We start from the raw sequence: 27,980 nt of genomic DNA, 5'->3' as shown, positions 1-27,980 counted from the left end.
AAAAAAAAAAAAAAAAAAAAAGAAAGAAGTTGGAGCCCGTTATTCCACGCTCCACCAACTGGATGACACAGACCGTGCCTCCCACATGCCTCCCTCTGTCTCCTATAATTACCCCTTTCCCTCTTCCTCTTCTTCCTTATCCTCTCCATTAATTCCCAATCCCCCTCCTCTCTCTTTCACCTTCCATGGCCGAATCGCAGAGACGACCCTCCGGCACCGCCGCCCGGAAGCAGCAGCCAAGCCGCCTGCAGCGCCGGGCTCCAGCCTCCCTCCAAATCAGCCGCTCCGATTGGAAGGTCGCCATCCCTCTCCTATCGCCTCTCGTATCGCCATCGTCGCCGACAGAGATCCAAAATTGGACCGCCGATTCAGGATCGATTTCTTCTTCTTCTTCTCATCATCATCATCATCATCATAAAGAATCGGAGCCGGAGAAGCCGCCAGTTTTTAAGAAATGGCAGCATCCGGCGGCGCCTTTTCATTACGATTCGGGTTCTAGGGCTCCCAGAGCATTCGTACCCGTTTAGATTTCTCTTCCTTTTTTCTTTTTTTCTTTTTCTTTTAATAAACTCGACTTGGATCTGTAATCAGAAGAATTGTAGTCTTTAGATCTAACGGTCTCTTTTTGACGAGCTTATGGATTAGATCTTATGCTTAACACACTTGATTATTTGTACATTGATTTTTTTTTTTACCTGCCGCTAATACTGTGTTATTATATTATTTGGTCACGAACTCCTCGCCACACTCCTAACGTTTAGATTGAAATTACATTTTAAAAATAATAAATTCAACTCACATTTATTAAAATATTACATCCAACAATAATTTAAGCTCTAATGTGGATTTGGAGTTCTACACGACGTCGTTTCCATTTTCCTCTATTTTAGTTATTTAATATTAAAAAAAAAAACTAAAAATTTGATTCTAGCCCTGTTTAAATTATTGTGTTATGTGAATATTTAAATATTTTATATTTGATGAATAAATAGGATTTTTTAAATAATTAAAAGAAATTAATAATCCAATCAGACAATAATGTTCCATACCCATTTTCAAAACAACACGAGAATGACTTAATTTGAATGTTTCATTCAAAAACCAGAAACATTCAAAAACCACTATTAGAAAAATCGATCTATTTTAAGCCAAAAATTGACCGTTCTGTTCACAGAACCTCCAAAATAAAAGAAACCAGAAACATTCAAAAACCACTACTATAAAAATTGATCTATTTGAGGCCGTTCTACTGTTCACAGAACATCCATAAAAAAATAAGAAAAAAAAAACTGCAAAAACGACTGGACTGACTTAGAACATTGTCGACTGGACTGGTTTAGAACATTGTATCCTAAACACAACCTTTTGAAAAAAAAACTACAAAAACGAACTGGTTTAGACATTGTATTCCTAACACAACCTTTTTGATTCCCAAGTTTAAAACACTGAAAATAACTTTTTTTAAAATACAGATCATTATTGCAAAGATCCCGTAATTCTTCATATATTTTTTTTTAGGCATTCAGAATATTTATTTCTTTTCTTATTTTAATTGTTTATAATTGAAAAAAAAAAAGAATATAAAGATATATAATTATGTACCCATATTAGTAAGGTGATGTTTCTATTTTCATAAAAGATTTTGATATAGTTTGAATGGTCAATATTCAAAATTCTGAATAAAAAAAAACGAGCGGGCTCCAATACAAGAATAATATAAAAAGCATTCAAACTATAATTTAATAAACAATATTTATTCTTTCAATTTTCTTAATATATATTCTCTGAATATTCCCTTAAAACACGGATTTATTAATTTAAATTATAAATTTAGCATAATGCAATAATATGCTTTGCTCTAAATCACCCACTAAAAAACACCCAATTTCAACCCTCTCTTGTTTCGCTCATTTAAATATATAATCTCTTCTTATTATTATAATAATAACTATTTTTAAAATAAATTGGATTGTACCTTCCAAATATTATTAATTATTTGATAATGTGAAAATTAATAGATCGACACAATCACTCGAACTAGATTTGAGACGAGATAGAATTGGGTTGAGCTAAGATGGCAAATTGCAATTTTTTCTCGAACTAAGATTTAGCAATTTCTATGTTTGAGAATAGAGATGTCCATGGGACGAGATGGGACAGAGAAGCCTTCTCCATCTCCGCTTCTTTTTCATTTTTCATTCTCGTGAAATTCTTCACAAATTTATTTTACATAAAACAATACTATATTAAAAAAAATTTAGAATTCTATATTTTATGTCTTTAAATATTCAATTTTGTATTTGTCTCTGAGTATGGTGTGAGAGCAGAAGCCTTGTGCTCGAGCTTTTGTTCCGTCAATTTTTTAGAATTAATATTAAATTTCACTTCTTGGGTTTTCTACAATTTTTCAAGTAGAGAGCTGATTGATAATTTAATATCTAGTAAACTGTGAATAAAACGATCCAAATATAACAAACTAAACTTGAAATGACCAGATTCGTTCTACATGATTCAAGGGGACAAATAACATCTTAATTTAATAATTATGTCACATCAGTTTAAAAGTAATAAAAAAAATTTATAATCGTCACTATTTAACATAAGACATTATCCCAACTTGAAACCTTAGAAACCTAAATGCTAGTTACTCGAACACGAGTAGGGCCATGATACATGCTAGTGTAGTAGCAATATTGATGGATGATGATCACAAAACAAAAAGGGTTGCCCCCACTTTGTGTTTTGTCACTACTTGGTTGCTATTTTGCTAAGGAAAAATGAATGGCCATATGGATTTGGTGTACCCCTCCTTCCCTAACTTTTTCTTGTTCTTCATTAAAACCTTTATACCTAATCCCACTATGAACACCTCTACTTTTGACCAAATTTCTCTTCCTATTTTCCTTTTCTTTTTGTCTTCTTTTTTTTCCCGATATGTATTCTGATTATTGGATAAGAATGACAGTAACAGTCTAAGTCCACTACTAAGAGATATTGCCTTACAATGTGTCTACTAGAGAAAGGTTTCCACACCCTTATAAAAGATGTTTTATTTTACTCTCCAACCGATGTGAGATCTCACAATCTACCCACTTCAAGGCCTAGCGTTCTCGTTATCACTTATTCTCCTCTACAATCGATATGTGATCTCACAATTCCATTTTGATTTTTGTATTTTTAAATATCTAAATTCAGTAGAATTATAACAGTAGCTTATGTTCAAGAAAATATTATAGATTTAAAAAAGAAAAGGACCCACGTCCTTCATGTTTCTTTCCATTGTCGAAGTATATTTTTCGTCTGGATGGCTAGAAAATTTTTTTTTTTAAAAAAAGCTTAAAAATCAATTGTTCAAGGCTCACTCGTTCCATTCGAAGTTAGTGGGGGAAGGGGAGAGGACTTTTCGAAGGGTCTTTAAGTAGGTAGGGTCATTATTATAAAGAGTAGGATCATGATAAACGACTAGAATGTATTATTTGCTACACAAAAAATTAAGGAACATAGGAACATCAAACCATATATGTTTTTCAATATGAACTTGGAAAGCTTATTCCAAAATATATAGATAGGTTGAATCGATTCAATTGTAATTTTAAAAAATACATCATTACTTACGTGTATATATATTTATTTTTATTTAATTTTATAATAAAATAATTTTTCAAAATATAGCGGTAAATATTAACTAAATATTTAAAAACAAACCAATGAACGTTATATTTTCATAACAAAAAAAAAAAAGTTAATGAATGATTGGAACTCCCAAAATCAACCCAACTAATAAAATATATAATTGAGTTGAGTTGGTGTTTATTTCTCGACCAAAATTGTTTGGACGGAATTTTACCACTCGAACAATTAGGTTTTAATTAAAAAAAAATTAAAAAAAAAAAAAAAAAGATTCCAACTAACCCAACCTAGAAGTGATTTTAATCCCAATCAAACCATTTTAACATTTTTATAATCTCTCCTTTTGGATGAATGATTTTTTTAGGGCTTTTGTCCTTTCTTCTTTTTTAGTTGTGCCAATAAAAAAAAGATTATAAAAAAAAAAAAAAAAAGTTCCAACTCATACATTGGCATGCTTTTGAAGGCATTCAGACATTATGATGGAAGGAGAGGAATGGGTGTACTTAAAAATCATATCACTTTTTTAATCAAAATTATTCTCACCTTCCAAATCCCGTACGATTAAAAATTTCAAAACAATAACATTTTTTTCAGATTCGAATCACTTCACAAGCAAGATCGATCATATCAAGTTTAAATGATTTTAAACATGTAACATAAGTTGTAAAGAGTTAGAAACAAACTTAGTTATTGGCGAAAGAAAGCACAAATGTTCAGCCTACATAGCTTATATAGCTTCAAAATGAAACTCTTACCTTTCACGAGACATTTTAAAAATGTGTAATTTTATATTTTATAACTATAATTAGCCATTACAAAAAAAAGCTGGTTGAAAAAATCTTTGAAAAAAAATTCACTAAATTTACTGAAATGGACGAAACAAGGACGAGATAATATCGCCATAAACTAATTTCATCAAATTCAAATTCAATTGCTCTAAAAAGTTCGGTTATTTTTCCAAATTTTCAAAAAGAAAAAAAAAAAAAGTCAAAAGAACGTGAATTTACAACTACATCACTGTTCTTCAACGTTTTTGACCTTCAAAATTAGTCACAGAGTGCGTCTTTTTTTTTTTCCCTCCAATCGCTCTCCCTCTCTTCTGGGTTTTGTTCCTCAATGAGCTGTTCGGCGCCGCTCTTCGACCTCCGAATTCTCTCTCAGTAATCATCTCTTCCTCTTCTTTAATGCAAACCCATCAATGATTTTCCACTTCCAAACTCTTCGATTCTTCCCAATCTTCATCAAATCTAATGGGTTTGCTCTAATTTCTCTAATTGTTCTAATTTCTTCTTCTTCAGATCTGCAGGTCATTTGGGTTCAATCTAATTTCGTTCTTCTTTCGAAGATTACTCTCAAAAGGGTCGATTACTACTGGGTTTTCATCGATACCCAGATCTGTTTCTGTTCGAATTGACGAGCAGCAATGGTTGCAGAGCCTTGGATTGTGAAAATGGGGAACCAGGTTAGCGCTAATCTCAAGCAAGCCCTTCTCGAACCTTCAAAGAATAAGAGCAATACTAAGCAAACAATCGGTATTCTCTCTTTTGAAGTTGCTAATGTAATGTCCAAAACGATTTACCTTCATAAATCCCTGTCTGATTCGGCCATTTCAAAGCTCAAGAACGACATCTTGAGCTCTGATGGAGTTAGAAACCTCGTGTCCTTTGATGAGGTTCATCTTCTCGAGCTTGTGGTTGCAGAGAAGCTCGAGGATTTGAACCGTGTGGCTCATGTGGTTTCTAGGCTTGGGAAGAAGTGTTCTCAACCTGCGTTACAGGGTTTTGAACATGTGTATTTGGATATCATTAATGGAGTTATAAATGTGAAGGAATTGGGGTTTTTGGTTAAGGATATGGAAGGGATGATGAAGAAAATGGAGAGGTTTGTGAATGCTACGGCCAATTTGTACACTGAAATGGAGGTTTTGAATGAATTGGAACAGGCTGCTAAGAAGTTTCAGAATAATCAACATGAAGAGAGTAGAAAAGCTTATGAACAGAAGCTTATATGGCAGAAACAAGACGTGGGGCATCTCAAAGAGATTTCTCTTTGGAACCAAACCTTTGATAAGGTTGTTGAATTGCTAGCTAGAACTGTTTGTACTGTTTATGCAAGGATTCATTTGGTATTTGGAGACTCTTTTCTCAAGAAGGATGTTGAGATTGGTTCAGAGTCATTGGAATCGAAGCGTGTGTCACACCCCGGACCGAGACGTGGGTCGAGTTTCAAGTCTCAAATTAGCACAAGACGAGGCGAGGTTCCGTTGTTTACACCTGATGACTTCAATTTCCCTTGCGGAACCAATCCCAGGAGGCTTTTGATGGATTGTCTCAGTTTGAGTAGTTCAGTTTCCAAGATGGATGAGGAGGAGGACGACGAGAACGGTTATGATGATCGGAGCTGCCGAATCTCCGGTTGTAGCATTAGGAATAGTGGGTCGAGTCATTTCGGTTCGTTCAGTCAGGTGCAGTTCTCTGTTCCATTTGGGGTAGAGCAAAGACGAGCCAAAAGTGTGATGTCTAACAATGGAGGAAGTTTTGGATTCAAGAGTAGGTTATCTGTGTATGCACCGGTTTCGACCGTCGGTGGCTCGGCTCTTGCTTTGCATTATGCAAATATCATCATTGTCATAGAAAAGTTGCTTCGTTATCCTCATTTAGTCGGAGACGAAGCTCGGGACGATTTGTATCAAATGCTACCAACGAGTTTAAGAACATCCCTGAATAAACATCTGAAGTCCTATGTTAAGAGCCTAGCCATATATGATGCTCCTCTTGCGCACGATTGGAAGGAGACACTCGACGGGATCTTGAGCTGGCTTGCTCCATTGGCACACAACATGATTCGATGGCAAAGCGAGCGCAATTTCGAACAACATCAGATTGTGACACGGACTAACATTTTGCTTATCCAAACTATATACTTTGCTGATTGCAAGAAAACCGAGGACGCCATATGTGAGCTTCTTGTTGGATTGAATTACATTTGTCGTTACGAGCATCAGCAAAATGCATTGCTGGATTGCGCGAGTAGTTTCGACTTCGAAGATTGTATGGAGTGGCAGTTGCAATGTAAAGCTTCATATCTTAGTTGAAGACATTGTTTCCCTTATGAAACAATGCATCTTGTGAATACTGAGCAGCTTTAGCACACTGAAAGAATTTGTCTGATGGGGACTTCATTTTGTCACTGTTTGCTGTTGAGAGGTATGAATGTTCAATCCAAATCACTCATTTGCATCCATAATGATATGAAACATTGTCGACGTTCTTGTAATGGCTCAAGCTCACCGCTAGTAGGTATAGTTTTCTTTAGGCTTTTTCTTTCAGGGTTCCCTACAAGGTTATTAAAGCGTGACTACTAGGGAGAGATTTCCACACCTTTTTAAGGAATGTTTTGTTCCCCTCTCCAACCGATGTGGGATCTCATGATCCACCCCTGGGGGAACCAGCGTCCTCGCTGGCACTCTACCCGGTGTCTGGCTCTGATACTACTAGTAACAGCCCAAGCCCACCGCTAGTAGATGTTGTCCTCTTTGGGCTTTTTCTTTCGGGGTTCCTCTCAAGGTTTTTAAAACGCGTTTATTAGGGAGAGATTTCCACGCCCTTACGAGGAATGCTTCATTCCCATCTCAACCAATGTAGGATCTTACGGTTCTTCTCGACGTGTCTCGAATAATCGCACCGTATAGTACTAACTTGTGGCCAATCATTCATTTATCTGGTATCTTTTTTATCACTTCCAAATCCAAACACAATGATCTTGTGGTTTGCTGTTCTTGTGGAATGCTGTTTGTTTGGTCTTGAACTTGCGGAAGATTGAGTATAATTTTGCTTTTCAGGTGGAAAATTCCTGTTTTTCTGCATGAAGCGATCAGGCTGCATCTGAGAATTTGGTGCTCAAACTCCTGTTCATAGATCTACTGGTTTCTCTCCCCATTTCCAACCCGACCTGACCCGACCCGACCGATGATTCGTTCTTTTGTTTTAAATGTTTTTGGTGGTTGTAATTTAAATATAGAACTGTAGCTTGATGTATTTAAATCACAACCATATCTATATCTTGCCAAATCAATGGATGAAATATATTTCTTATCGATCTGCTACAACACTCACTCACCACTTTGAGTCCCTCGAACAACCCTCTTAGTCGAGGCCGGCTTGCCTCCCTCATCTCTGGAGCCCTCGAACAAAGTACAACTTTTGTTCAACACTTAAAGTCACTTTTGACTACACATTTGAGTGTAAACTCTAGTGGCTATTAGACATGAACTTGAAAGTTGATAGGGACGAATCCAGTCCCCACTCGGGAGCGGAAATGGTTAAGTAACTGTTTGAGTTCCGAAATGAACATGTAAAGTAATAATTGTATAGCAGTGAATATTAAGAGCAATGTTCAAGTCAAATGGGTAGTATGGAAAATGGTCCAAAGTTTCCTTAAAGTTGGAAGTAATGAATGTTGTGGCTTCACAGCTCTGTGGAGCCATAATGAAATAAATGGATGGAGTTGCATTCATTGTGGCCTTAAAGGTTCTTTGCCCATGTAGTTGGGTCATCATAATGTGCTCCCATGTGCATCATCAATTCATCCAAGATCTTTCTCATTTCCAGCTACCCGAACATACGTCAATTAGTTAAGATATTTGCTCTTCGTTCTTTACCAGATTAGAAAAAAAAGTTCTAAAAAACGAAAAAAAAAAAAAAATTGTTCTATCACATTCTCAAACGTTAAATTTAAATTTGATCAAATAAAAGCTCGAAGGTTCAATTGTGAAAACAATCCATGTTGGAGTTGAGGTCCCTAAAGTTACAGTCGGTTTGGATATATGTATATATATATATAATTGTTTCAGTTCCTAAGGGACTGATAAATAAAAATCTTAAAGTTCAGAGACTAAATATTTAACCTAAGGGACTGATAAATAAAAATCTTAAAGTTCAGAGACTAAATATTTAACGTGACATAAATTATGTATTTACCACTGGTTCGATGATCACGGTAGTCTAAATGTTTAAATTTAGACATTTTATTTTTAATAAATCGTAAAAGCAGTTCTTTTATGGTTAATTTTTAGTTTTAAAAATTGGCTTATAATTTTTAACTAATTATTATGATTATTTAAATAATTTCATTTATAAATTAACTTCGAACCAAGAATAAAAAACAATTTTAAGATTTATTCAAGTATAGCAATTAAATTTTGATATTTAAAAGTATATGGATTAAAATGGATTGAAACTGAAAATGATATTTTGACGCGTATTGGGCTATCATGCATTGGGCTGAAACTCAGATGGGCCCAAATATCATGGGCTAACTTCATCAAGTTATGTTGAGCCCAGATATAGTGGGCTAAGTTCGTCTAAAATACGAAAGAGGCGGTTCGATTTAGCGCTCACCGGACGGGAATAGAAGGAAAAGGGTATTCAATTTTCTTCGAACCCAGTGCTGATTTCTTTCTCTTGTCCTCATTTCTCCGGTACACGGAACGGAATAGATTTTTCTCGCGATCGGTTATTGTCTCAATTGGATTTTTCCGTCGATCAAATCGAATATTGCTGTACAATTTGGAACTAATTGTGGCGGAAGAGCAACGCATTTCGCAGAACTGAGCCCGTGATGAGTTACAGAAGGTTCGTATCCGAAATTTTAGTCAATTCCATGTTCTTTTCTCGGTTATACGCTCAAAATTCACTTGAAGTGATTTAATTATTCCATGAGATTTTTCCGCTGCAATGTGAACTTATGATTTGGATCTGAGGACCTTTTTTTGGTTAAACTGAATAAGCTTCCGTTAGCGCCTGAAATTCTGATTATTACCTTATTTTATTGTCAATTCGTTGATTAACTCGCGTGGAGTTTCTGTGATCTAATATTTGGTAGCTTTTGTATGAATTTGGTTCTGATCTTGTGTTGTATTTTGAGTATGCCGTATATTTGAGCTTTTAATGATGCAATTTGGGATAAAACAGAGTTTAAACTATAGAGCAGATCATTGCACCGATTTTGTATGATAAAATGCGGTTTTCGATCTTGATGCATAACCGCGAGACAGAAGTGTGAAACCTATGATGAATTAAAAAGCTGCAAATGATTATTAGATTTTCTGCCGTGGTTTTAAGTTGTCGTGCATATTTTGAGAAGTAATTTGAATGAAAGCATAATGAGGTGAAATATCTCCGCAATTCTGTAATTCTGGATGTTGGGGTCTATTAATCGGGTTGCGTCTTCCTCCTTGGTAACATGGAGTTGGAGTTAAATCGTAGTCTATTTTGGTTTTATTGATTAGATTTTGTTATACACATATACTACTCTTGAATACTCGTATCTCATTTTTTATACCACATATCTTATTTCATTTGAAATAACTGGTATCGATTTTGTTCATAGAGAGCACCGTTCTTCTAGATCTGCACTCTTTGATGACCTTGAGGAGGGTGGTCTCAGAGCTAGCGCTTCTGCGGTTGAAATTAAAGAGCATGACAATGATAGAGCGCTCCTCACTTTGGAAGATAGAGTTTCTATTCTCAAGAGGGTTAGTTTTAAGCAGGGAAATTCTCCTTAATTATTTATCTATCTATGTCTGATCTCCCTTTATTATAATCTCCTGGCCGTTTTACTTAGCAAGCTGTTTTTATTTTTATTTTTTAATTATAAACAATCATTTTGGCATTGGGATCTTGTAGCTGTTTCCTCGTTGCTGCATGCGCATAATCTATTGCTTCAGATCCTTTTGCAATTCATCGATTCATCCTTTTGCCTCAGATTCTTTAACCATTAGACAAAAATGATTAGGAAAATGGATATGAAGTGTATTTTTTTGAGAATTTCTTCAGCTGTATTTGTGCATCTAAGCATCCATATTTAGTACTATAATGAGCTCATTTCAAATATGATTCTTGCCTGAGAGTGCCTTTGATGCAATAGACTGCTGTGCTTAGAGAGCTCTGGGATAAGGGAACTAGTTGATATTGACTTTTGAGTGGGTTTAGTTAGTTTATGTTCAGGTTGGACATAGTGGTAGAACTCTTGGATTTAATAAATAATGATGAGCGAACTCTTAGATTATGGGTCCAAATTTCCTTCTAATGACTAATGATATAGTAATTTTCAGTTTCTCACTGCTTACGATGGTGAATTTCTAGGAATAGAAATACTTTTGAGGATTGCTGAAGTATGAGATTTGGATTTTCGAGTGTGGAAAAAAAACTTTCATATATGATTTCATCACATAGTACTTAAAGTAACACTTCACTTCATGTGGATCAGCTTAAATGATCACTATATACCTCCATCATCCCTTGGTATATATAACAAGAATTAGGGATCTTTTTGTACTTCGACTTACTCTTAATATGCATATTATTTGAAATAGTTGACAGGTGACATTCACGAAGAAGTGGAGAGTCATAATAATTTACTTGACCGAATGGTATGTTGTTTCTTCAAGGTTATTTGTTTGTGTTTTGTCAGTGGAAAATGATAGGAGCATCTTCATATGGATTTTATTCTAATCCAGGGAAATGGCATGGATTCTTCAAGGGGTATAATGTCAAGAACCATGGATCGATTCAAGATGGTACATGATCTAAGCCTTTTTGAGTTCGTCATGTTTAGGGAATGTTTTTGTTCGTTACATACCCTTTATAGGGAGAAAGAAAATGAAGAGAAATTGAGAGAGAGCTTTTGCAAGTTCAGCACTTACATTGTTGGACTGAACTTACAAAAAATCTATTTTGCTCCCAATATGTTTCTTCTTACTTAATAAATGCAAACAACCATATATGTTCCAAAAAGTAAAATGATACAGAAAATCCAGTCCTAGAAATATGATAGAACATTCCTTGATCTTGTAAACGTCTACTACTTCCATGCATCCTCCTAATTTTTCCAATTCTCAATGTACATGTTCTGTAGGTTTTTGAGCAAAAATCGAAGTGGAGAACTTGTAGACTTGCAGTTTATTTTGTATTGTCCTTCTTACTTCTTTTCTATCTCATCAGGTAAGGGTTCAGCTCAACATTTCACTTTGATCATCTACTTTTTCCAACGTAATCCATGTTGTTTGATGAGCCTGAATTACATATTTACACCATTTTGTCGAGTTCTTTCAAATTTCATTGCATTTTTCATTTACATTGTTATATAACAGCTCGCAACCATGTTTTATTAAGTGAACTCTGGTAAAGCTTGGTTTTATGTTCAGTTTTCCTTTTATACAGTAGTGAATGCAATTTTGATATCCTTCTCTCTCTTGCATTACAATTTTGGTTTTTAGATTGATTTCCCCATTTTTGTCTTTGATTTCAGGTTCCTCAGATTCTTCATGCAAAGTTAAAAGTAAGATTTGTACGTCGAGTCAACTCAACGTGACGTATTAGATGCATCGCATGATTTGTTCCCACCTCGCATAGTCCTTGTCTTTGCAAGAACATTGGAACACAGGCCACACGATTCTGCAACACAAGACTTGCCAAAAATACATATTTTTAATGGACTGGTACAGGTCAATAAATGGCCCCCTCTCTTCTTTTTCTTTTTATTGTTTGCTTATTATTATTGTTACTATTTTTTGACGAGCTAAAAGCATATCCATGGGTTTAGAATATATACTGCATTCAACCAGTAATAGGTACATAAAAAGAGTGTTCTTTTTGCTCATGCTTTTGAATGAAAGAAGGTTTTTATTTTCAGGATAGTGTAAGACAAGACACTTCCCATCTTACTAGACTACTTTAATAGGTTTGTAGGTGGATTTGGTTTGGTGATTAGGATTAGTAGGTCAAATGATGATTGTTATTTTGAATTCTTTTTTTGATGCAATTAGTGGTAAGCTATTTAACATTATCTAAACTTATAATGTGTTTTAAACATTAAATTGGGATTTGTTGTTGCTTTTTGTTTTTGGAGGTATATAAGAAACAAGAGTAGAAGGATGTAGATTCATTAGCTTTCGAAGTATTAGAAGTCTCTTGCCTCATCTTAGTGCCTACATACAACATGTATGCATGTTTAACTTACATGTCTAACTTGATTAGAGGGATTAATTACTGACTTCTTTAATATTAAATTTTTTCTGAAGTGTTTTTTTTCTTTAAATAATTACATGAACGTATAAGGCTGGTAATGGATTATTTATTGAATGAGTCATGGGCTCCTTTTTGCATTATGCCACTTTGAAAAGATTATCTTATTTATAATTCCTTCTGATATTGATTTTTTAGGCTTTTATTTTAATGTGTAACTCGAATGCATGTTTGGATTACGTTTGAATGGGTTGTATTTAAATACGTCAACTTTATGTTTAACATTCTGACGAACTTTCTACCGTAGTTTTGAAATGTTTATAAAAAAAGTTTAAATTGTATCTTTTCATTAGTCGAAAAACATGTACAATTGGACAAAGTAATATTTCAACTAATGAAGCTTTTAATTCCCCGTTTGTAAATTTAGTTGAAAAGAAAATTAGAATTTAGTTTTTAATTTTTGATTTTACAATTAAATTCTAATATTTTTAACCTATAGCTAATAACGTTATATTCCCCTTCCCATTCTCAAGTTAATTGCTTTTTTCGCTTATGATCTGAAAAAATAATTACCCATAAAATATAAACATTTCCCATTTTTCAAAACCGAACCTTTCTCGCATTTACCTTCATTTTGCGCTACTCTGGCTAATCCGTGGTGGGACAGTCGGGTGGGCTTCCCGGCCACCGATCCAGCAGAAACCGTCGTCAACGGCGGAGGAAGAGATCATGAAGACGAAGAAGACGAGCAGAAAGAAGGCATGGTGGTGGTTGGCAACCGCCGATCAAGAGGGCGGCCACTGGGATCCAAAAATAAACAGAAATCCCCAATTATCGTCACGCGCGACAGTCCTTACGTTCTTAGCATGCACGTGATCGAGATCGCCGGAGGAGCCGACGTCGCCGACAGCGTGGGGTTTGTGTTGTCAGCGGCAGGGGCATGGTGGACGACGTCACTGGCAATCCGCTGCTGTGATTCCACTTCATGGCCGGTTCGATATGCTGTCTTTGACCGGTTCTTTTCTTCCCGGTCGAGTCCCTCCCGGTTCGAGCGGGCTGACCGTATACCTCGCTGGCGGGCAGGGGCAGGCGGTCGGAGGGACAGTCGTGGGCCCGCTGTTGGCGGCTGGGCCTGTAGTGTTGGTTGCTGCTTCTTTTGCTAATGTAACATACGAGAGATTGCCTTTAGAAAACGATCATAAAGAAGATGAGGTTAATCCGGCCACCGCAGGTAGCGGAGAAGTGGAGGCGCCGCCGTCGCTGCCGTATCCTCCGACGGTAGCTTCAATTCATGAGATGATGGTACCAAATAATCATGGGGAGCACCTTGGAATTGCTGGGCATCTTTGGGCACATGGAGACCATCATTGATCTGATTCGAATTTCTTCATTCTATTCATATACATTTTTAAAAAATTCATACGATATCACTCATTTGGATGAGGTGTATTTTAGTAATAAATCTGTCTGTTCTCTATTATAAATATCTTTTCATCCTAATAAGTTTTCATCTAAAGGAATCTCAAGCGCACGTACTAACTTATAATCTATTCTTGATTGATCTTAGTAAATAGTGTGAGTTTTCTATAAACTTGTTGTGTTCAACAACATACACCAAAAGCAATAGGGTTATCTCAAAAACAAAATTGATATATAAATTAAGGTCGGGATAACTTTTCTCGAAATTTTTTTATAGAGAACTTTTGGTCAGAATAACTTTTCTCGACTCTTGCTTGTAACTTTTTCCGATGCTTTTGAGTATAGGTAAAATCCATTCTTGTTAAAAAGTAATATCTATCAGAGAATTGAACATAACATAAATCATCAAATCAAAACAATTTCATAAACAAAAGCATGAAATAATTAGGGATTTTTTTTCAAATGATAATTTTATTTACGGACTTGTTACACCAACTTCACATTGAATAACCAAATTATTAGATTGTCTATTCCTAAAACAAACTACGAAATACAATGAACAGCTAAGGAATTGAAAGATAATCTATATGTCATAATCTTTTGCTCAACTAAAACATGATCAATCCAATGTTATGGGAGCTTCAATACCCTAATTGCTCAAGAAATAACAAGAACAAAATAGATATAAAAGCCTTGTATTCATAAAGAGTAAAGAAAATGATTACCCTAAGAGCATAATTAGTGTACTAAACGAAGTGAAATATAGAGATCTAGGGATAATGGCCAAGTCGAAGCTCCAAATCCAAACCCTCGCCACTCCAAACCCCTCTCCTCCCCTTACTTGGTTCAATTCTTAGGCTCAAATCATTCCCCCAATAGTTCATATTCAAGTCGCCAAGTTCTTGGAAGTACCCATCTGGGTTCGAACCTGATGGTGCATAACTCACCTTAGACCCAACTAAAAGTGGCTCAAAATTAGGCGTATTCACGAACGTGGATGGCTCAATTTGCTTGCTTGGAACACAAAAAGACGCGATTTGCTTAGCTTTATTGGCTCGATCTTTTCTATGGATATTCATATGCCCTCCAAGAGCTTGAGCGTTGGTGAACCCACGCTTGCAAAATATGCACCCATATGAACGTTTAACCCCGAACGAATCTGAATCGTCTTCGTTTACTCGATCGGATTGTTCTCCGCTCGAACTCTCCGAACTACTGCCCAATTTTTCTGAATCCATAACGAAAAATATGAGATTTTTGGAAGAATAGGAAGGGGAAAACAAGTTTTGGAAGAGATATTATATAAACATGATTGAGAAGACTATTTTGGATGTTTGTTCTTAGAATTTTTATGGCTGCCGGCTTTGTTTGATCTATTTGTTAATGACATGTGTGCTGTGATGTGAATTCAACTGCTCTAGTTGCTTTCGGCTTTGTCATTTGGATGTGTTTATGAATCTTCCTTCACTAACACAAATATTAATTGATTCTAATCCACAATTAAAAAAGGGTTTTTTTGTAAAGAATTATAATTTTTAAATGTTAATGTCAATGTAGTTGTTAACGATATATACCTTTTTGTTCTTGTTTTTTTTAGGGTTTATATCTTAATAATTTGATAATGTCAAAGTCTTTCTTAAATAAGGAGATGATCCCATTCTATATGTCCATGCAAAACCCTCCAACAACAAATGGACATTTCTATTGTTATAGTTCATTGTGACAAATGGAAACATTCTCCTTCATTTGTTCTTTTTTTATATTATTGTTTTAGCGTAAAATTTGAACTTGGTCTTTCGTTTTTCAAAATTTGATCTTTTGGTTGTATACAACGACCCTATACCCAGGATTTAGAATCCAAGTTCGACACCTGATGGCCCGGTATTTCTTTACATCCTCTGTGACATGATCACGTTTACCTACTCCTTGTTTCTTAAGAGTGAAAACTATCCTCACAGATCAACACGAGTCCTTCCAACATGTTTTTTCACTCACATGCATCTAAGGAGAATTCCTAAGAGGTCACCAACCATAGAATTGCTCCTAATAAAACAGGTTTAACTATGGATCACCTATGATTGAATCATAAAAAAGAAAGATGCACCTTGTTGGTATAAGTAGTGACTTAAGTCTTTCTTAGTCATCTTATCCTCAATATTTCTCTAATTTAGATGGTTCATTCATGTACCCCTCTTTTACTCGGGTGTCACAATATATTTTAATAACTCAATGACCCGTTCTCACGCTAAATCTTCAAAAACTTTGTACCAAAATTTGCTTTCACATTCTCCTGTCTTCAATCGAAACGGCTCGTAAAACTCAAATACCTTAAACCGTCATTACATCTATATGTATTATAGTAAAGTCGAACACAATTCATATAACATCTCACATGATGAACAATCCAAATATAGATTAGATTCTACAAAATCTTGGATAGAACACACGAGCCAGTAGTATTCCATAGCTAAATTTATGAAGTAAAAGCCAAAAGTGAAAGAGGAAAGAGGGGAAGGGGTTTTGAGGTGGTTTTGCAAAGGTGCAGTGTTTATGAGAGAAAAAAGAGATGGTGTCATTGCAGTGAGATGCTTCAAATTTGAGGGGGAAAAGAAAGGCATAAATCCCAAGAGGGAAAAGGAATCATGTCTACTTCCAACCAAACATCGTTGGAAATATGCAAAGACATCAAATTTTGGTTAAGGAAACACAGCCTATGACGCTGTCTCCTTGTCATATTCAAATCCCCAATGCCCTGTCTCACTCATATGCATTACAATTAATAGAAATGGTAATGAAGGGTGGCGTCAAATGGGAACCCTATTACTTTTATTTTCATTCCGCCCTAATTTAATACTTGTTTGATTTTTGGTTTACCTTCTTAAGCCTCTATGCTCAGTATGCTCGGGATTCAGTGTAATAAGGTGCATCTTATTTTTCAGAGACTTTAAAGTTAAACGTGTTTAGCTCAGAATAATTTATGTTGGTTAACCTCTTAAAAACATGTGAGTGAAGATAAAACATCTTAAAAAAATTTGTGTTGGTCTCTAGGGATAATTCAAAAAGTAGATAATATGGTCATCTAGCACGAGATGTAGGAGAATATCTGGGTCTTCACTCTAAAAAGTAGTTCAAAATAAGTAGACAACATGGTCTTGTTGCACGGGATGTAGGAGAATATTGGGGTCTTCACTCTAAGACATAATTCAAAACAAGTAGACAATATGGTCATGTCTGAGAGGACACATAAGAATGTGGTCATGTGGTAGGAGATGCACGAGAATGTCGGAGTCATCATGTGTCAAATCTAAATTACAAATCTTGGTCTAAATCATGGACATGAACAGTTTGTTTTGTCATCAATTTACTTTAGTCGTACATGATGAATGCAACCTTGGTACCAATAATAGATTAAGAAATTAAACAAAACTATAACATTACAACAAAATTAAACAAATACGTAATGAACTCCATTTCTAGTTGAGACCAAAAGTAACCTAAAACCCTAATCTAAGTTCCAAATCAATCTCATTGGAACTACCAAGAAAATCAATCTCCTTCACAAACTTCTTAACATTCTTCCAAATCTTACACTCTCCATCAGCTTCTTCTTCACCACTAAGGCTTGAGAAATCATAGAGTTTAAGAAACTTAATGGGTTGAGACGAGGATCCATGAAAATGAGGTGAATCCAATGGAGGAGATCTTCGGAGCTTGGCTCGGTCTCTTCGATGAACATTCATGTGCCCACCAAGAGCTTGCGCAGATCGAAATTTCCTTTTGCAAAACCCACATGAATAAGCTCTTGATGAACCCCATGCAAATCCAACAATGTCTTCTTCTTCTTCTTCTTCTTCTTCTTGATGATCTCCTCTTGTGTTGTTGGGTTTGTTTGGCATTCTAAGCTGTTCTTGTGGGCTGTTCATCTTCAAACTTTTGCTCTCCATTTCTTGAGAGAGAGATGGAAAAATTATTGTGTTCTTACCCACAAAATGAGTTGCTGTTTGGAATTTAGGGTTTGGATATATATAGAAACAAAAAGGTGTGGGAAGTGTCCATGTGTTAGGTGTTGTTCTTCATAAAACCTACATCATCATACCTAGGGTTTCACTTTCATGTCCAAATCTAGTATAGATTCAGATAGTACCTATTTTGGCCCGTTACATATCGTCATCAACCTCAGGGAGAGATTTTCATACCTTTATAAGGAATGTTTCGTTATCTAACAATCCACCCCCAGTGGAGGCCCGACGTCCTTGTTGGCACACTATTCGATACCTGGCTCTGATACCATTTGTAATAGCACAAGCCCACCATTAGTAGATATTGTCTGTTTTGACTCGTTACGTAGTATTGTCAACCTCACAACTTTAAAACGCATGTGCTAGAGAGAGGTTTTCACATCTTTATGAGAAATGTTTCGTTCTATTCTCCAATCGATATGAGATCTCACATTAATCAAATTTTGCAACTTTTAGAAGTGGTTTAACATACTTGAATGAACTCAAATTGACAAATTAAGAGGTGCATTGTGGATAAAAAATATAGTATCTTAAACAAGGTAAGATGATAGAGTTTGTTTAATAATGAAAACAAAAGAGAAGATGAGAATGAGAAATAAATATAAGAAATTGGTATGAGTGAGAAGGGAAAAAGTATGGTGAAGAAGGAAAAAATCCAGCAGAGAAGCAAAACAAACAAAAGATTATTGCCTTTATTAACTGAGATTTGAAGTATAAAAACTGGTGCCTAATTTAGTGACCCCATGCAATACTACATATGGGTATCATTTTTTTAAGGTTGTGATACCCAAATTGCAGTCTTTACCCTCACTGCCAACGCCCTCTGCTGTCTCTTTCACTCCTCTCCTCCATCTCTAACATTATTCAATCAAACCATTCCACTAATCCTTATCAGCTTTAAGATAGAACGAGAGACATGGATCTTTGCTTCGTTCTAGAGTTCAAGACTGATTTTTTATGGTCTTTTTACTTAAACGAGCGAGGTTTTTTTTAGAGTCGACGTTCCTTTTTCAAAACCAGAATCATAGTGTTGAACAGGTCGGAGTAGTTATTGAGAATCGAGGGTATATTCTTCTTTAGAGTATTCCAAAGTTTAAGAAAAAGACAAGGCATGTAGATATCTAAAAACCAAGCCACCTTCCAATTGAATAACACATTCGTTTTTTTCAATTTTCAAGTCGAGTGTGTAAGAGAGATGATGTTGATATTCGAGCTAAATCTCTAGTAAGTGCTAATTCTAGTGACACCCGAGTAAAAGAAAGGTTACATAAATGGGTCAATACTACTTCCGAATAAGAACGATCCTCATAATAGGATAACAAAGAAAGAATCGAAAGTTTCTTACTTATATCAACAAGATGCATATTTCTTTTCTGTGGCTCGATCATAGGAACCTTGTGATTAAGAGTGTTTTGTTTGGTTTGGAGCAATTCTATTTTGGGTGACCTTCTTAAAACTTTTCGAGTAATGTATGTGAGTGAAGACAACTCGTGCTGGAATGACTTGCATTGGTCTCTCGAGATAGTCTTCACTCTTATAAGCAAATAGTAACTTGAACATGTCGACGAAAATGTCGAAATCATCGAGTACCGAGTCCAAATTATGAATCCTGATTCAAATCCTTATAAGCGAAGAGTGAGTAACCTGACCATGTCGGAGCTATCAAATACCGAATCTAGATTCCGAATCCTAATCTAAAAAAAAATTAATTAAGTTCAATACTAAATCAAATAATTTAAACAATTACACATGTTTTTATTAATTACCCAAACTAATTCTCTCCTTTAAAATTGAGCTAAATTTTAATCTTCTAGGTTTTTTTTTAAAGATGGAAACTAAAACTATAATTAAAATAAAAATAAATGAGTTTCAAATAAAAACAAAATAAAGAAAATTTGAAATCTAATTGTTGGCACGTTTAAAACGTGCGCAGCCAAATAATAAAATAAATGCCTAAATTGCCCATGCCCACCTCGGAATGAGTTTATTATTAGAATTAGCAACTTTTTTTAAAACAGGGCAGATCTCATATTTTAATTCAATTTTTTTAAATTGTAATAAAATAAAACTACTGTATTTTCCTTTATATAATTAAAGTATATTTTATTTTTTAAAAATTAAGAACCTAATAATTGAAATTGGTAGCTATTTATTTGCCTCAAGCTGCATAAATTCATTGAAAGAAAAAAATGTTTAAATTTCAAAAACATTTTTAAAATTACATTACAATAATTTAATCAAATTTCAAAGACAAAAATCAATTTTTTTAAAATTAAAAAATTCATCAATATTTAAATAAGAAAAGCAAGAGTGCAACCGCCTTCACGGCGGTTCTTTTCCTTCTCTATTACCGGATCACCGCCGCATTCCGTCGCAACGACGTCGTCTCTCCCCTACTTTGGGCTCTCTGCACCATCGCAGAACTCATCTTCACCTTCGTTTGGGTCCTAACCCAGTCGTTCCGATGGCGGCCGGTATCCCGCTCCGTCGCGCCAGAAAATCTCCCCGGCGACGAGGAGCTACCAGGTGTCGACGTGTTCATCCCCACAGCGGATCCGGCGAAAGAGCCGACAGTGGAGGTGATGAACACCGTGTTGTCGTCTCTGGCTCTGGAGTATCCAGCGGAGAAGGTGGGCGTCTACCTGTCGGACGCCGGCGGACGCTGTATGCATTAAAAGAAACTTTTCTACAATATCAGAAAGAATGATATCTATGACAACCAATCCCGGTCTGGTTTCAAGGTCATGAACTCCTCCACGACCCGTTCGCTTTTACATGGATGTTCTTGCAGGCTACCTGTTTGTTAAAATGCCATGTTTCTGGGTTTTGTTTTCTAGACCAAGTGGCGTGGAATGGATGGGGTAAGAGGGCCGGTGTTGTCCGGAACTGGATATCTCTTGAGGAGGAAGGCGTTGTTTTGGAATCCTAATCAGGAAGGTAAATGAAATTCGTCTGTTTTGATTTCAAACTTGGTTCCTCTGTTTCTTATGAATCCCAGAGAGGTTTGATTCAGAGCCACAGAAAGCTCTTGGTCGATCCCAAAAGTTCATTGACTCGTTGAATGCAAAAAAGGAGTATCAGTGCGTATCTGCTGCAATGCAGAGGATGGAGTTGTGTTTACCTGTACTCAAAGCGGGCATGCTTCCTGGGTTGCAGCCCAGTCGACATGAAAGACGCCATGGTTCAGATGCTAAAAATGGAGCTCAGAGTTGTTCCAAGTTGCTTTATCTAAGTATAGTCCTCTCACATACGGTGTCTCAAGGATGTCAATTCTCCAAAGCATGGCCTACGCCTACTTCACATTCTCCTCCCTGCCTTCAGTTGCTTTCGTCTTGTATGGGGTGGTTCCTCAATGGGGCTTCCTGAAAGGCATCCCCTTGTTCTCCCCACAATTTATTAATAATTCATTAAAACTAATAGTCAATTATAAATTTACTATTTTCTAAAAGAATATTACACTAAAAAAAAATTAGCTTCAGTAATTTCATATGGACACAAACTAATCCACAAATAAACACACATATATATGAGAATGACTACATTTTTAAGCTGAAATACTTTTGGTTGGTAACTACTGATAGATGCATCAAATTTTAGTGAGATAACAGAGAGCGTTCTGCAATTTTCTCAAGTAGTGATGCTTTTCCCGAGTTAAGCCTAACATTTCTAAACCATTCAATCAACAGGGAGTTCATGCCATAGACTCGTGAAAATACCTTCTATTCTTGTGATGCATTCATTTCGGTGTAGATGAGGATCGGTGTTCCAGAAATTTCCATGAAGATCCTGAAGCATTTGGCAAAGCCGTTCCGCCCTCCAAAATTTGTTTGATCCATTTAATCCTGTTTATCAGCTCTTCCATGTCCAAAATTGCATCTTCTAATGAACCATGGTGCATGGAATTTAAACTAACATCGGGTACCATCTTCTTTACAGACTGACCATCACTATATCCATCTGCATCAGTTTTTGTTCCTCGAGTTTCTGTTGTCGTGCTTCGTTCTCGAGTAGGTGAACTCGAGTCATTGTCCGATGTACTTTTTTTCTTGGCTACTGTATTCACACGGTTCGAATCGGAACTTAATTCTGGTGTGTGTTCGTGTTTCCCCTTCGATGCCGTGTTGCTGTACATTTGCTTGGACTTTCTGGCTGGTGCAGGAGTAGGTCGCGTGGAACTAGCCTGTAAATCTAACGATGCATTTGAGTTTCCAGCTGCGGCTTCACTGTCATTTCCTTGACTCACGTTCTGGGGTCTCGAGGCTGTCGTGCATCACCAAGAAACCATACTGAATCAATCCCAAAACATATATAAATAAAATAAATAGCTTATTATTCTTGTAAGAAGATCTTTCTAATGTACAAACAAGTAGCCATTAACTGTAAAATATAATGATTCATACATTCTTAGAAGTGATTAGTGTTATTATTGCGGCTCTTACCTACACTTCCATTGTTCAGCACCCGAGCACATTGAGCACTTCCATTCACCTATAACCACAAAGGAATTACAAAGACCTTAGTACTAAGCGAACGACAACAAAAAAGACTGAAGTATCTGAATCATCCAACCAAGCTTTCTTTTATCAAGTTTTCAACCCGAAGTTTTGAAGACAAGCCCTTGAGATGGAAAAAAAATCCAATTCTCACGCACAAAAGCCCCAATTTCTAACTAACGAGACCAATATTGAATAGAACGGTTGAAAGAATGACACCTTCATATCAGGGACCGTCCAACCAGATCCCGGAGACCAGTCTAAGGATGGCCGCAAATCCTTGGAGGAGGCATGATAAGCCGATCCTTCACCAAATGGAGGGGGAAGCAGCTCAACCTTGAAAAAACAGGATAATACAAAAGAAAAATAATCAATCCCTTGAAAATTGCCTTCAAACTAATGAATAAAGTTACACACGATAATTAGACAGTGGAGACAAATCAAACAGTTGGTCTGACTTGTTATATCTGACAGGGTAGCTAACATATTTCTCTTCAGAAAATTGGGCAATAAATATTTTTGGGGAAAAGGCATCCTTAGTCACAAATAAAAGCCGAGCATTTGGTTAGTCGTTGCACTATCCACTCTATCATCCATCATGATTAAGTTAATAAGAAATAAGTAAGAAGTAACCAATGAACACAGTTGAAAATCTAAGGTAGTAGGTAAATAAGTACCTTGACCTCCTCATCTCCCAATATTGCAATTATTTTGCAAGACCAATAACAGTTATCCTTCCACCAATCAACTAAATCCCCCACCTTCCAGACATCATTCACAACAACAGTCACCTCTAGCTGAGAGTTGGTACTATCAGATAATTGTTTTTCACGATATACTTGTGGAAACTGAGGACGCACCATCAACTGCCCTTTTGGCCCAGTTGATGGGATACCAAAGGCTGCAGGTGGTTTTTGAAACGGCTTTGTCCATACTACTTCTGAAATCAGAGACAAGTTCAAACCGTGAATATAGTATTGTCCCAGAAACTGAATCCGATATGTTTCATGACTACATACTAAATATTTATTCTACAAATAATTTCGGCCACAAGCATCAATTAACGAAAGCCTTCAGGCTCACCCAAAAGAAAATGGGTTTGAAATCAACTTCAACCTACTGCTGGTAAATATTCCACAAGTTTTTTACTACCAAGTACTGAACAGAAGCCAACCACTGTAAAACTATACGACAAAAATGCAAATGGAATTCTCAAAGAAGTTCACAATTAATTCAAATTGTTAGTCTAAGAATGGGCAGTCTCCTCTTCAAACTACTTTATAATGGTTCTCTACAAAGATATATCTCATTCTTCCAATTTTCAAAACAAGTAGTCAAATCAGCTAATTGTGATCACAACGTTTGGAGATCAAAAGATGGCTAGACTATAAAAGAAAGTATTTTCCACGCTGATTTGGAAAACTAGTTATACATTTGTGATCAAACACTAAGGATCCTTCGTAATGAAAAGCATAGTCAAAGTAATGGAATTTTTCATCGCAATATCATTCACTTGATGTCATAATAAAATCAATGAATAACAGTAGTCATATTCCATGAAAACTCTTGAAGGCTTCGACCAAGAAAGGGACAAGCTAGTACAAAGAATAAAGATAAGTACGTACCTTCATCAGGAAAGTCAACAAATTCCAATTCATACGATAGACTCCCCATTCTCCAGGCAATGTCCTTTATCTGGTTGAAAATGTACAAACAATTAAGAAAAGTATTGTATTCAGTACCTGATAACAGAAACTGGCCAAAAGATATGTGTTTTTTAATCCAAGAAGAATTTCTAGAAACAAAGTTCAGATAAATCGCTTGTAACCCATTCTCATGTTTTTATCTGTCTCATAATACCATGAAAATAGGACTTTAGAACTAAACTACGCTGTAATGTGACATGAAGAAAAATTGCTTGATAGAGAATTAATACTTGGGGAAGTGGAAGTGGGGTATAAATTTTAAATGAATTTATATGGCACTTATGCCTATGGAGAGACTAAGCCTCAGAATTCCTGGTCAGCATCCCCTCTTTCTAAACTTGATTCACGGGGGGCATATGTATTCTTTTTTATTTCTTGTTTTAGAGTCTATCAGAAATGTTCTAACCTTTCTACACTTGCTTGATATTAAAAACAAGGGACCAAGCAAAAGATCCAATAGTATTGAAAAATTGGATAACTAATCTTGATGCATCTCAAGTAGGTGATCCAAGGAGGTTTAAACCCATGACCTAGAGGTTCAATCCATCAGTATTTTCAATGAAAATGCTTAAGCCTGAAAAGGCAATAAGCCTCGGGGAAACAGTGTTCATTTTATTATGATAAATCACAAAACTCACACTCATTTATTTAAAAAAATGCTGATAATAAATACTGGAGTTGATGGAAATAGAATGTAGGTCTCAGCATCTTTACCTATTTATCCCATATAACAGAGTAAGTCCTATAAACCAATTAACTACTGAAAGCAGACATATCTAACTTAGGTTAGAGGAATGTTCGCTCTTGTTGCTGGTATAATCCTTTAGGGACTCTAGGGCTTGAGTCTATATTATAAATGATATAATAAGGCCTCTAAAGTGATAAAATCCATGAACTTCTCAGTAATCCAGAACATGAATTCCTACACATACTATATACTCCACCAATGAACCTTCTATTATCCTTCTTTAACTATCTTATCTTTCACCAGAACCACAATCTTCGTATTAATTTTGTTACTACTGAAACTCCCAAATGAAAGCAGATCTTCTTCAATGATTGTCCTTAGATTGACAAATTAAGATTGTAAATGTTAAAAATATTTGAAAAAAAATGGATAAAATTAGATCATAAGGGTAAATCAGATACATATGATTCATACCTTACATCGGAACCAAGCACCACGATAACCAATGAGAAAGCAACGTGATTCTACCAGTTGCCCAATTTCAAAAGGTAACTTGCTTGCCATATCATTTCACAATCTAGCATGCACCTGTTGGAAAGAACTTCCATATTGAAAAACTAGAATACATAGTTCGAGCCAAATATATAACATTAGCAGCATAACTTTCATCTAGTTCATCATTTGCATTCATAATATCTGGGGAGAAGGGAAGCCATGGCCATGTGAAGCCAGCGCTTCAATAATCTACATACAAAAATTGCACTAGCTTACAAGTATTAAGCAGCTCTTTGTTTGTACATACAAGCATTAACTATCTCTGTTTGTACTTGTTTACACATATTATAGCTGGTAATCGCATAAACCTACAAGATTCCCATTAAATGTAAATAGGTCGTCACCCTTCTTTGAACCTTTACCTTCATGACATTTTCTTTTCTTTCTTATGGATAAGAAACAAAGCATATTGATTACAAAAGAAAAACTCTCCACTTGGCTGCAGCTAAGGGGAGAGCATAATTATAGAAATCTTTGGTTAGCTTATAAACAACCAATTAGGAAAATCGGTTCACATCCAATACCAAGTATCTAAGTTATTCTATCTAGATCTTGGCGATGTTTCTTTTATCTGCTAGAGCGCGGCGTGAGGAAAAAAAAAACTATCACAACATGTGAAGAATTAAGTAAGGCAAGCCTGAGAGAGAGATAAACAGTTTTCCCAAATGTTTCTTTATTTTGTGAAACATTTCAAGAAACGGATAGGCAGTGTTTCCCATTATCATAGGAGAGTACTCATCAACTTCTAGAGAATACCTCCTCAACGAACAGGATACTCGAAAAAAGTTACCTCGCAAATATGTTTCTAAAGACTCTCACACTCTCTACCACAAACAATTCAAAGCCTACTGCAAATAAAGACAGTACAAAACCTTGAGCTCCCCATTTCCCCAACCGTCACGTTCAAAAACCATTGCAGCAAACTGAAAATCGGTCATCCACTTGGTAAAAGCATCATAGTAACATAAAGAAGACAAAAAAAAAAAAAAAAAAAAAAAAGAAGGAAAAAAAAGCATTACAGTTATGAGCGTAGCCTGAGCTTGCTCGGCGACAATTCTTCAAATGCCAAAACCTAGGGCTGCTAGAGGTACAGTCTAGTTTATCGCCATTCCCGCCGGTAAACAGCCTGAACATTCATTTTCTCGATTAGCCAAAACAAGTTTCCTACTCTTGCTATCTCCCTAGTTGCTCTCCGACATTCAGTAACGAACGCAAAGCTAAACTGCAATATAAGGCATCTTGTGAAGGTGAAAAAAAAATGGGTGAGCTCGTATTCAAACGGTACCTGCCTGCGCGCTAATTCCTGCAAATGTAACGTCTTCTTCTCCGCCTTTCCAGTGGTGAGACAAGTGCCGACCGAACCGCGTCTACTGGATTTTCCAATTTTGTTTCGCTTTACATTTTCGTCTCTAATGCCCGTTGGATTTATTATTATTATTATTATTGTTATTTTAGGTCAAATTACAAATCTAATTTTGCACCAAATTTAAATTTGATATACGGTGGTTATATTGACCTAAAATTACTCCGTTTTTAATTTCAATTTTTTCTTTTATCTCACGGACCCCAACAAATCACCATGATTCCCACATTTTTCTCCAATTAAAACAAGTTACCATAATTCATCTCTACCTACGAAAGCAACATCTTTTTACAAATTTTTCAAGCATAAATTCAACATTATTTGATGATGAACGTATCTGAGTCGATGTTTGTTGGATAAAAGTACCGTATCAGCTAATTTAGAGAATAATCATGAATTTATAATAAATGAATACTCTTAGTATGAGACTTTTTGGAGAAGCCCCATAACAAAGCCACGAGAGGTTATACTCAAAATGGACAATATCATATCATTGTGTAGAGTCGTGTTCATCTAACATGGTATCAGAGTCCTAAATTTAGCCATGTTAATAGAATTCTCAAATATGGAACAAAAAATTCCAAGAGAAAAGGGATCGAAGTAGATAATACCATACCAATGTAGATAGTCGTGTTTATTTAACAACAACCAATCTACTTTAATCACTTTTTTTACTTAAATTTTATAATTATATAAATTTTTCGCATTTTTAACATTGACATATTTTGGTTATAATTACGTGTTGTCCGTCTCTAAAAAAAAATAATAAATCCTCTCGTTTATAAATAAATAAATAAATAATTATTGATGGTTGATGTCTAAGCCAAGTATATCTCAATTCATATTCATAATTTAAGAGGGGGAAAAAAAAGTTGGTACCTAATGGGATAATTAAAATAATTAAGAACACGTTAAAAAAAACAAAATGATTAAAATATCTTAAACAGCCCTTTAAAAAATTTAAAAATTTAAAAAGAAAGAGAAAAAAAGAACCCACTATTACACCTAAAATTATTCCAAATAATCAGGTACAGTCGAGACCAGTGGCCTTTAATCAAGAGGCTCAGATGTCCGTTGGATT

The 27,980-nt window shown here is 35.6% G+C and overlaps 6 protein-coding genes, 1 long non-coding RNA gene and 1 pseudogene across 11 annotated transcripts; 5 read left to right on the top strand and 3 right to left on the bottom strand.

Annotated features, from left to right (window-relative positions):
- Window positions 1-122: 122 nt before the first annotated feature.
- Window positions 123-662, top strand: LOC111436912 (uncharacterized protein At4g14450, chloroplastic-like). Its single transcript, XM_023074703.1, has one exon. The coding sequence runs from the start codon at window positions 186-188 to the stop codon at window positions 525-527; it is 342 nt and encodes a 113-aa protein (XP_022930471.1). The 5' UTR covers window positions 123-185; the 3' UTR covers window positions 528-662.
- Window positions 663-4,657: 3,995 nt separating this feature from the next.
- Window positions 4,658-7,725, top strand: LOC111436967. 3 transcript variants are annotated; one of them, XM_023074784.1, is made up of 3 exons: window positions 4,658-4,790; window positions 4,937-6,836; window positions 7,472-7,725. In XM_023074784.1, the coding sequence occupies exon 2, from the start codon at window positions 5,054-5,056 to the stop codon at window positions 6,722-6,724; it is 1,671 nt and encodes a 556-aa protein (XP_022930552.1). In that variant the 5' UTR covers window positions 4,658-4,790; window positions 4,937-5,053; the 3' UTR covers window positions 6,725-6,836; window positions 7,472-7,725. The 3 variants fall into 3 exon arrangements, with proteins under 3 accessions (XP_022930552.1, XP_022930550.1, XP_022930551.1); XM_023074782.1 differs by having other exon boundaries at window positions 4,929-6,836; XM_023074783.1 differs by having other exon boundaries at window positions 4,658-6,836.
- A 1,303-nt stretch (window positions 7,726-9,028) lies between these two features.
- LOC111436741 (bet1-like SNARE 1-2) lies at window positions 9,029-12,323 on the top strand. The gene is made up of 6 exons (XM_023074454.1): window positions 9,029-9,263; window positions 10,021-10,165; window positions 11,006-11,062; window positions 11,150-11,209; window positions 11,548-11,633; window positions 11,941-12,323. Exons 1-6 carry the CDS (start codon window positions 9,250-9,252, stop codon window positions 11,966-11,968), a joined length of 390 nt encoding a protein of 129 aa, XP_022930222.1. The 5' UTR covers window positions 9,029-9,249; the 3' UTR covers window positions 11,969-12,323.
- A 920-nt stretch (window positions 12,324-13,243) lies between these two features.
- LOC111436774 lies at window positions 13,244-14,027 on the top strand (annotated as a pseudogene).
- Window positions 14,028-14,642: 615 nt separating this feature from the next.
- Window positions 14,643-15,349, bottom strand: LOC111436930 (probable transcriptional regulator RABBIT EARS). The gene has a single exon (XM_023074722.1). It carries the CDS (start codon window positions 15,311-15,313, stop codon window positions 14,846-14,848), a length of 468 nt encoding a protein of 155 aa, XP_022930490.1. The 5' UTR covers window positions 15,314-15,349; the 3' UTR covers window positions 14,643-14,845.
- Window positions 15,350-17,569: 2,220 nt separating this feature from the next.
- Window positions 17,570-18,019, bottom strand: LOC111436773 (zinc finger protein 10-like). The gene has a single exon (XM_023074500.1). The coding sequence runs from the start codon at window positions 18,017-18,019 to the stop codon at window positions 17,570-17,572; it is 450 nt and encodes a 149-aa protein (XP_022930268.1).
- Window positions 18,020-20,543: 2,524 nt separating this feature from the next.
- Window positions 20,544-21,469, top strand: LOC111436963. Its single transcript, XR_002709363.1, has 3 exons — window positions 20,544-20,835; window positions 20,932-21,008; window positions 21,097-21,469. It is a non-coding gene; the product is annotated as an uncharacterized LOC111436963 (long non-coding RNA).
- Window positions 21,470-21,549: 80 nt separating this feature from the next.
- Window positions 21,550-26,936, bottom strand: LOC111436962. Of its 3 annotated transcripts, XR_002709362.1 has the most exons (9): window positions 26,822-26,936; window positions 26,556-26,662; window positions 25,456-25,569; window positions 24,213-24,282; window positions 23,265-23,527; window positions 22,807-22,923; window positions 22,534-22,582; window positions 21,774-22,354; window positions 21,550-21,720 (listed from the first exon to the last, which is right to left on the bottom strand). XR_002709362.1 is itself a non-coding variant. In XM_023074773.1 (8 exons), the coding sequence occupies exons 3-8, from the start codon at window positions 25,543-25,545 to the stop codon at window positions 21,831-21,833; spliced, it is 1,113 nt and encodes a 370-aa protein (XP_022930541.1). In that variant the 5' UTR covers window positions 25,546-25,572; window positions 26,556-26,662; window positions 26,822-26,936; the 3' UTR covers window positions 21,550-21,830. The 3 variants fall into 3 exon arrangements, 2 of the variants coding, with proteins under 2 accessions (XP_022930541.1, XP_022930540.1); XM_023074773.1 differs by having other exon boundaries at window positions 21,550-22,354; window positions 25,456-25,572; XM_023074772.1 differs by having other exon boundaries at window positions 21,550-22,354.
- Window positions 26,937-27,980: the final 1,044 nt, after the last annotated feature.

Source organism: Cucurbita moschata, unplaced genomic scaffold (genome assembly GCF_002738365.1).
Source record: "Cucurbita moschata cultivar Rifu unplaced genomic scaffold, Cmos_1.0 Cmo_Scf00060, whole genome shotgun sequence".
NCBI classification, from domain to species: Eukaryota; Viridiplantae; Streptophyta; class Magnoliopsida; order Cucurbitales; family Cucurbitaceae; genus Cucurbita; species Cucurbita moschata.
Note: the sequence above shows the minus strand (reverse complement) of the source record. Positions and strands in the feature narration are given on the sequence as shown.

Bases quoted from the DNA above. Each gene is read 5' to 3' on its own strand.
- LOC111436912 (XM_023074703.1), top strand. From the start codon at position 186: ATGGCCGAATCGCAGAGACGACCCTCCGGCACCGCCGCCCGGAAGCAG.
- LOC111436967 (XM_023074784.1), top strand. From the start codon at position 5,054: ATGGTTGCAGAGCCTTGGATTGTGAAAATGGGGAACCAGGTTAGCGCT.
- LOC111436741 (XM_023074454.1), top strand. The intron at 10,166-11,005 runs GTTAGTTTTAAG...TATTTGAAATAG, and splicing joins GAGTTTCTATTCTCAAGAGG to TTGACAGGTGACATTCACGA. The intron at 11,063-11,149 runs GTATGTTGTTTC...ATTCTAATCCAG, and splicing joins ATAATTTACTTGACCGAATG to GGAAATGGCATGGATTCTTC.
- LOC111436930 (XM_023074722.1), bottom strand. From the start codon at position 15,313: ATGGATTCAGAAAAATTGGGCAGTAGTTCGGAGAGTTCGAGCGGAGAA.
- LOC111436773 (XM_023074500.1), bottom strand. From the start codon at position 18,019: ATGGAGAGCAAAAGTTTGAAGATGAACAGCCCACAAGAACAGCTTAGA.
- LOC111436962 (XM_023074773.1), bottom strand. From the start codon at position 25,545: ATGGCAAGCAAGTTACCTTTTGAAATTGGGCAACTGGTAGAATCACGT. The intron at 24,283-25,455 runs GTATGAATCATA...ATTTTCAACCAG, and splicing joins GTGCTTGGTTCCGATGTAAG to ATAAAGGACATTGCCTGGAG. The intron at 22,355-22,533 runs GTAAGAGCCGCA...GATGCACGACAG, and splicing joins GCTGAACAATGGAAGTGTAG to CCTCGAGACCCCAGAACGTG.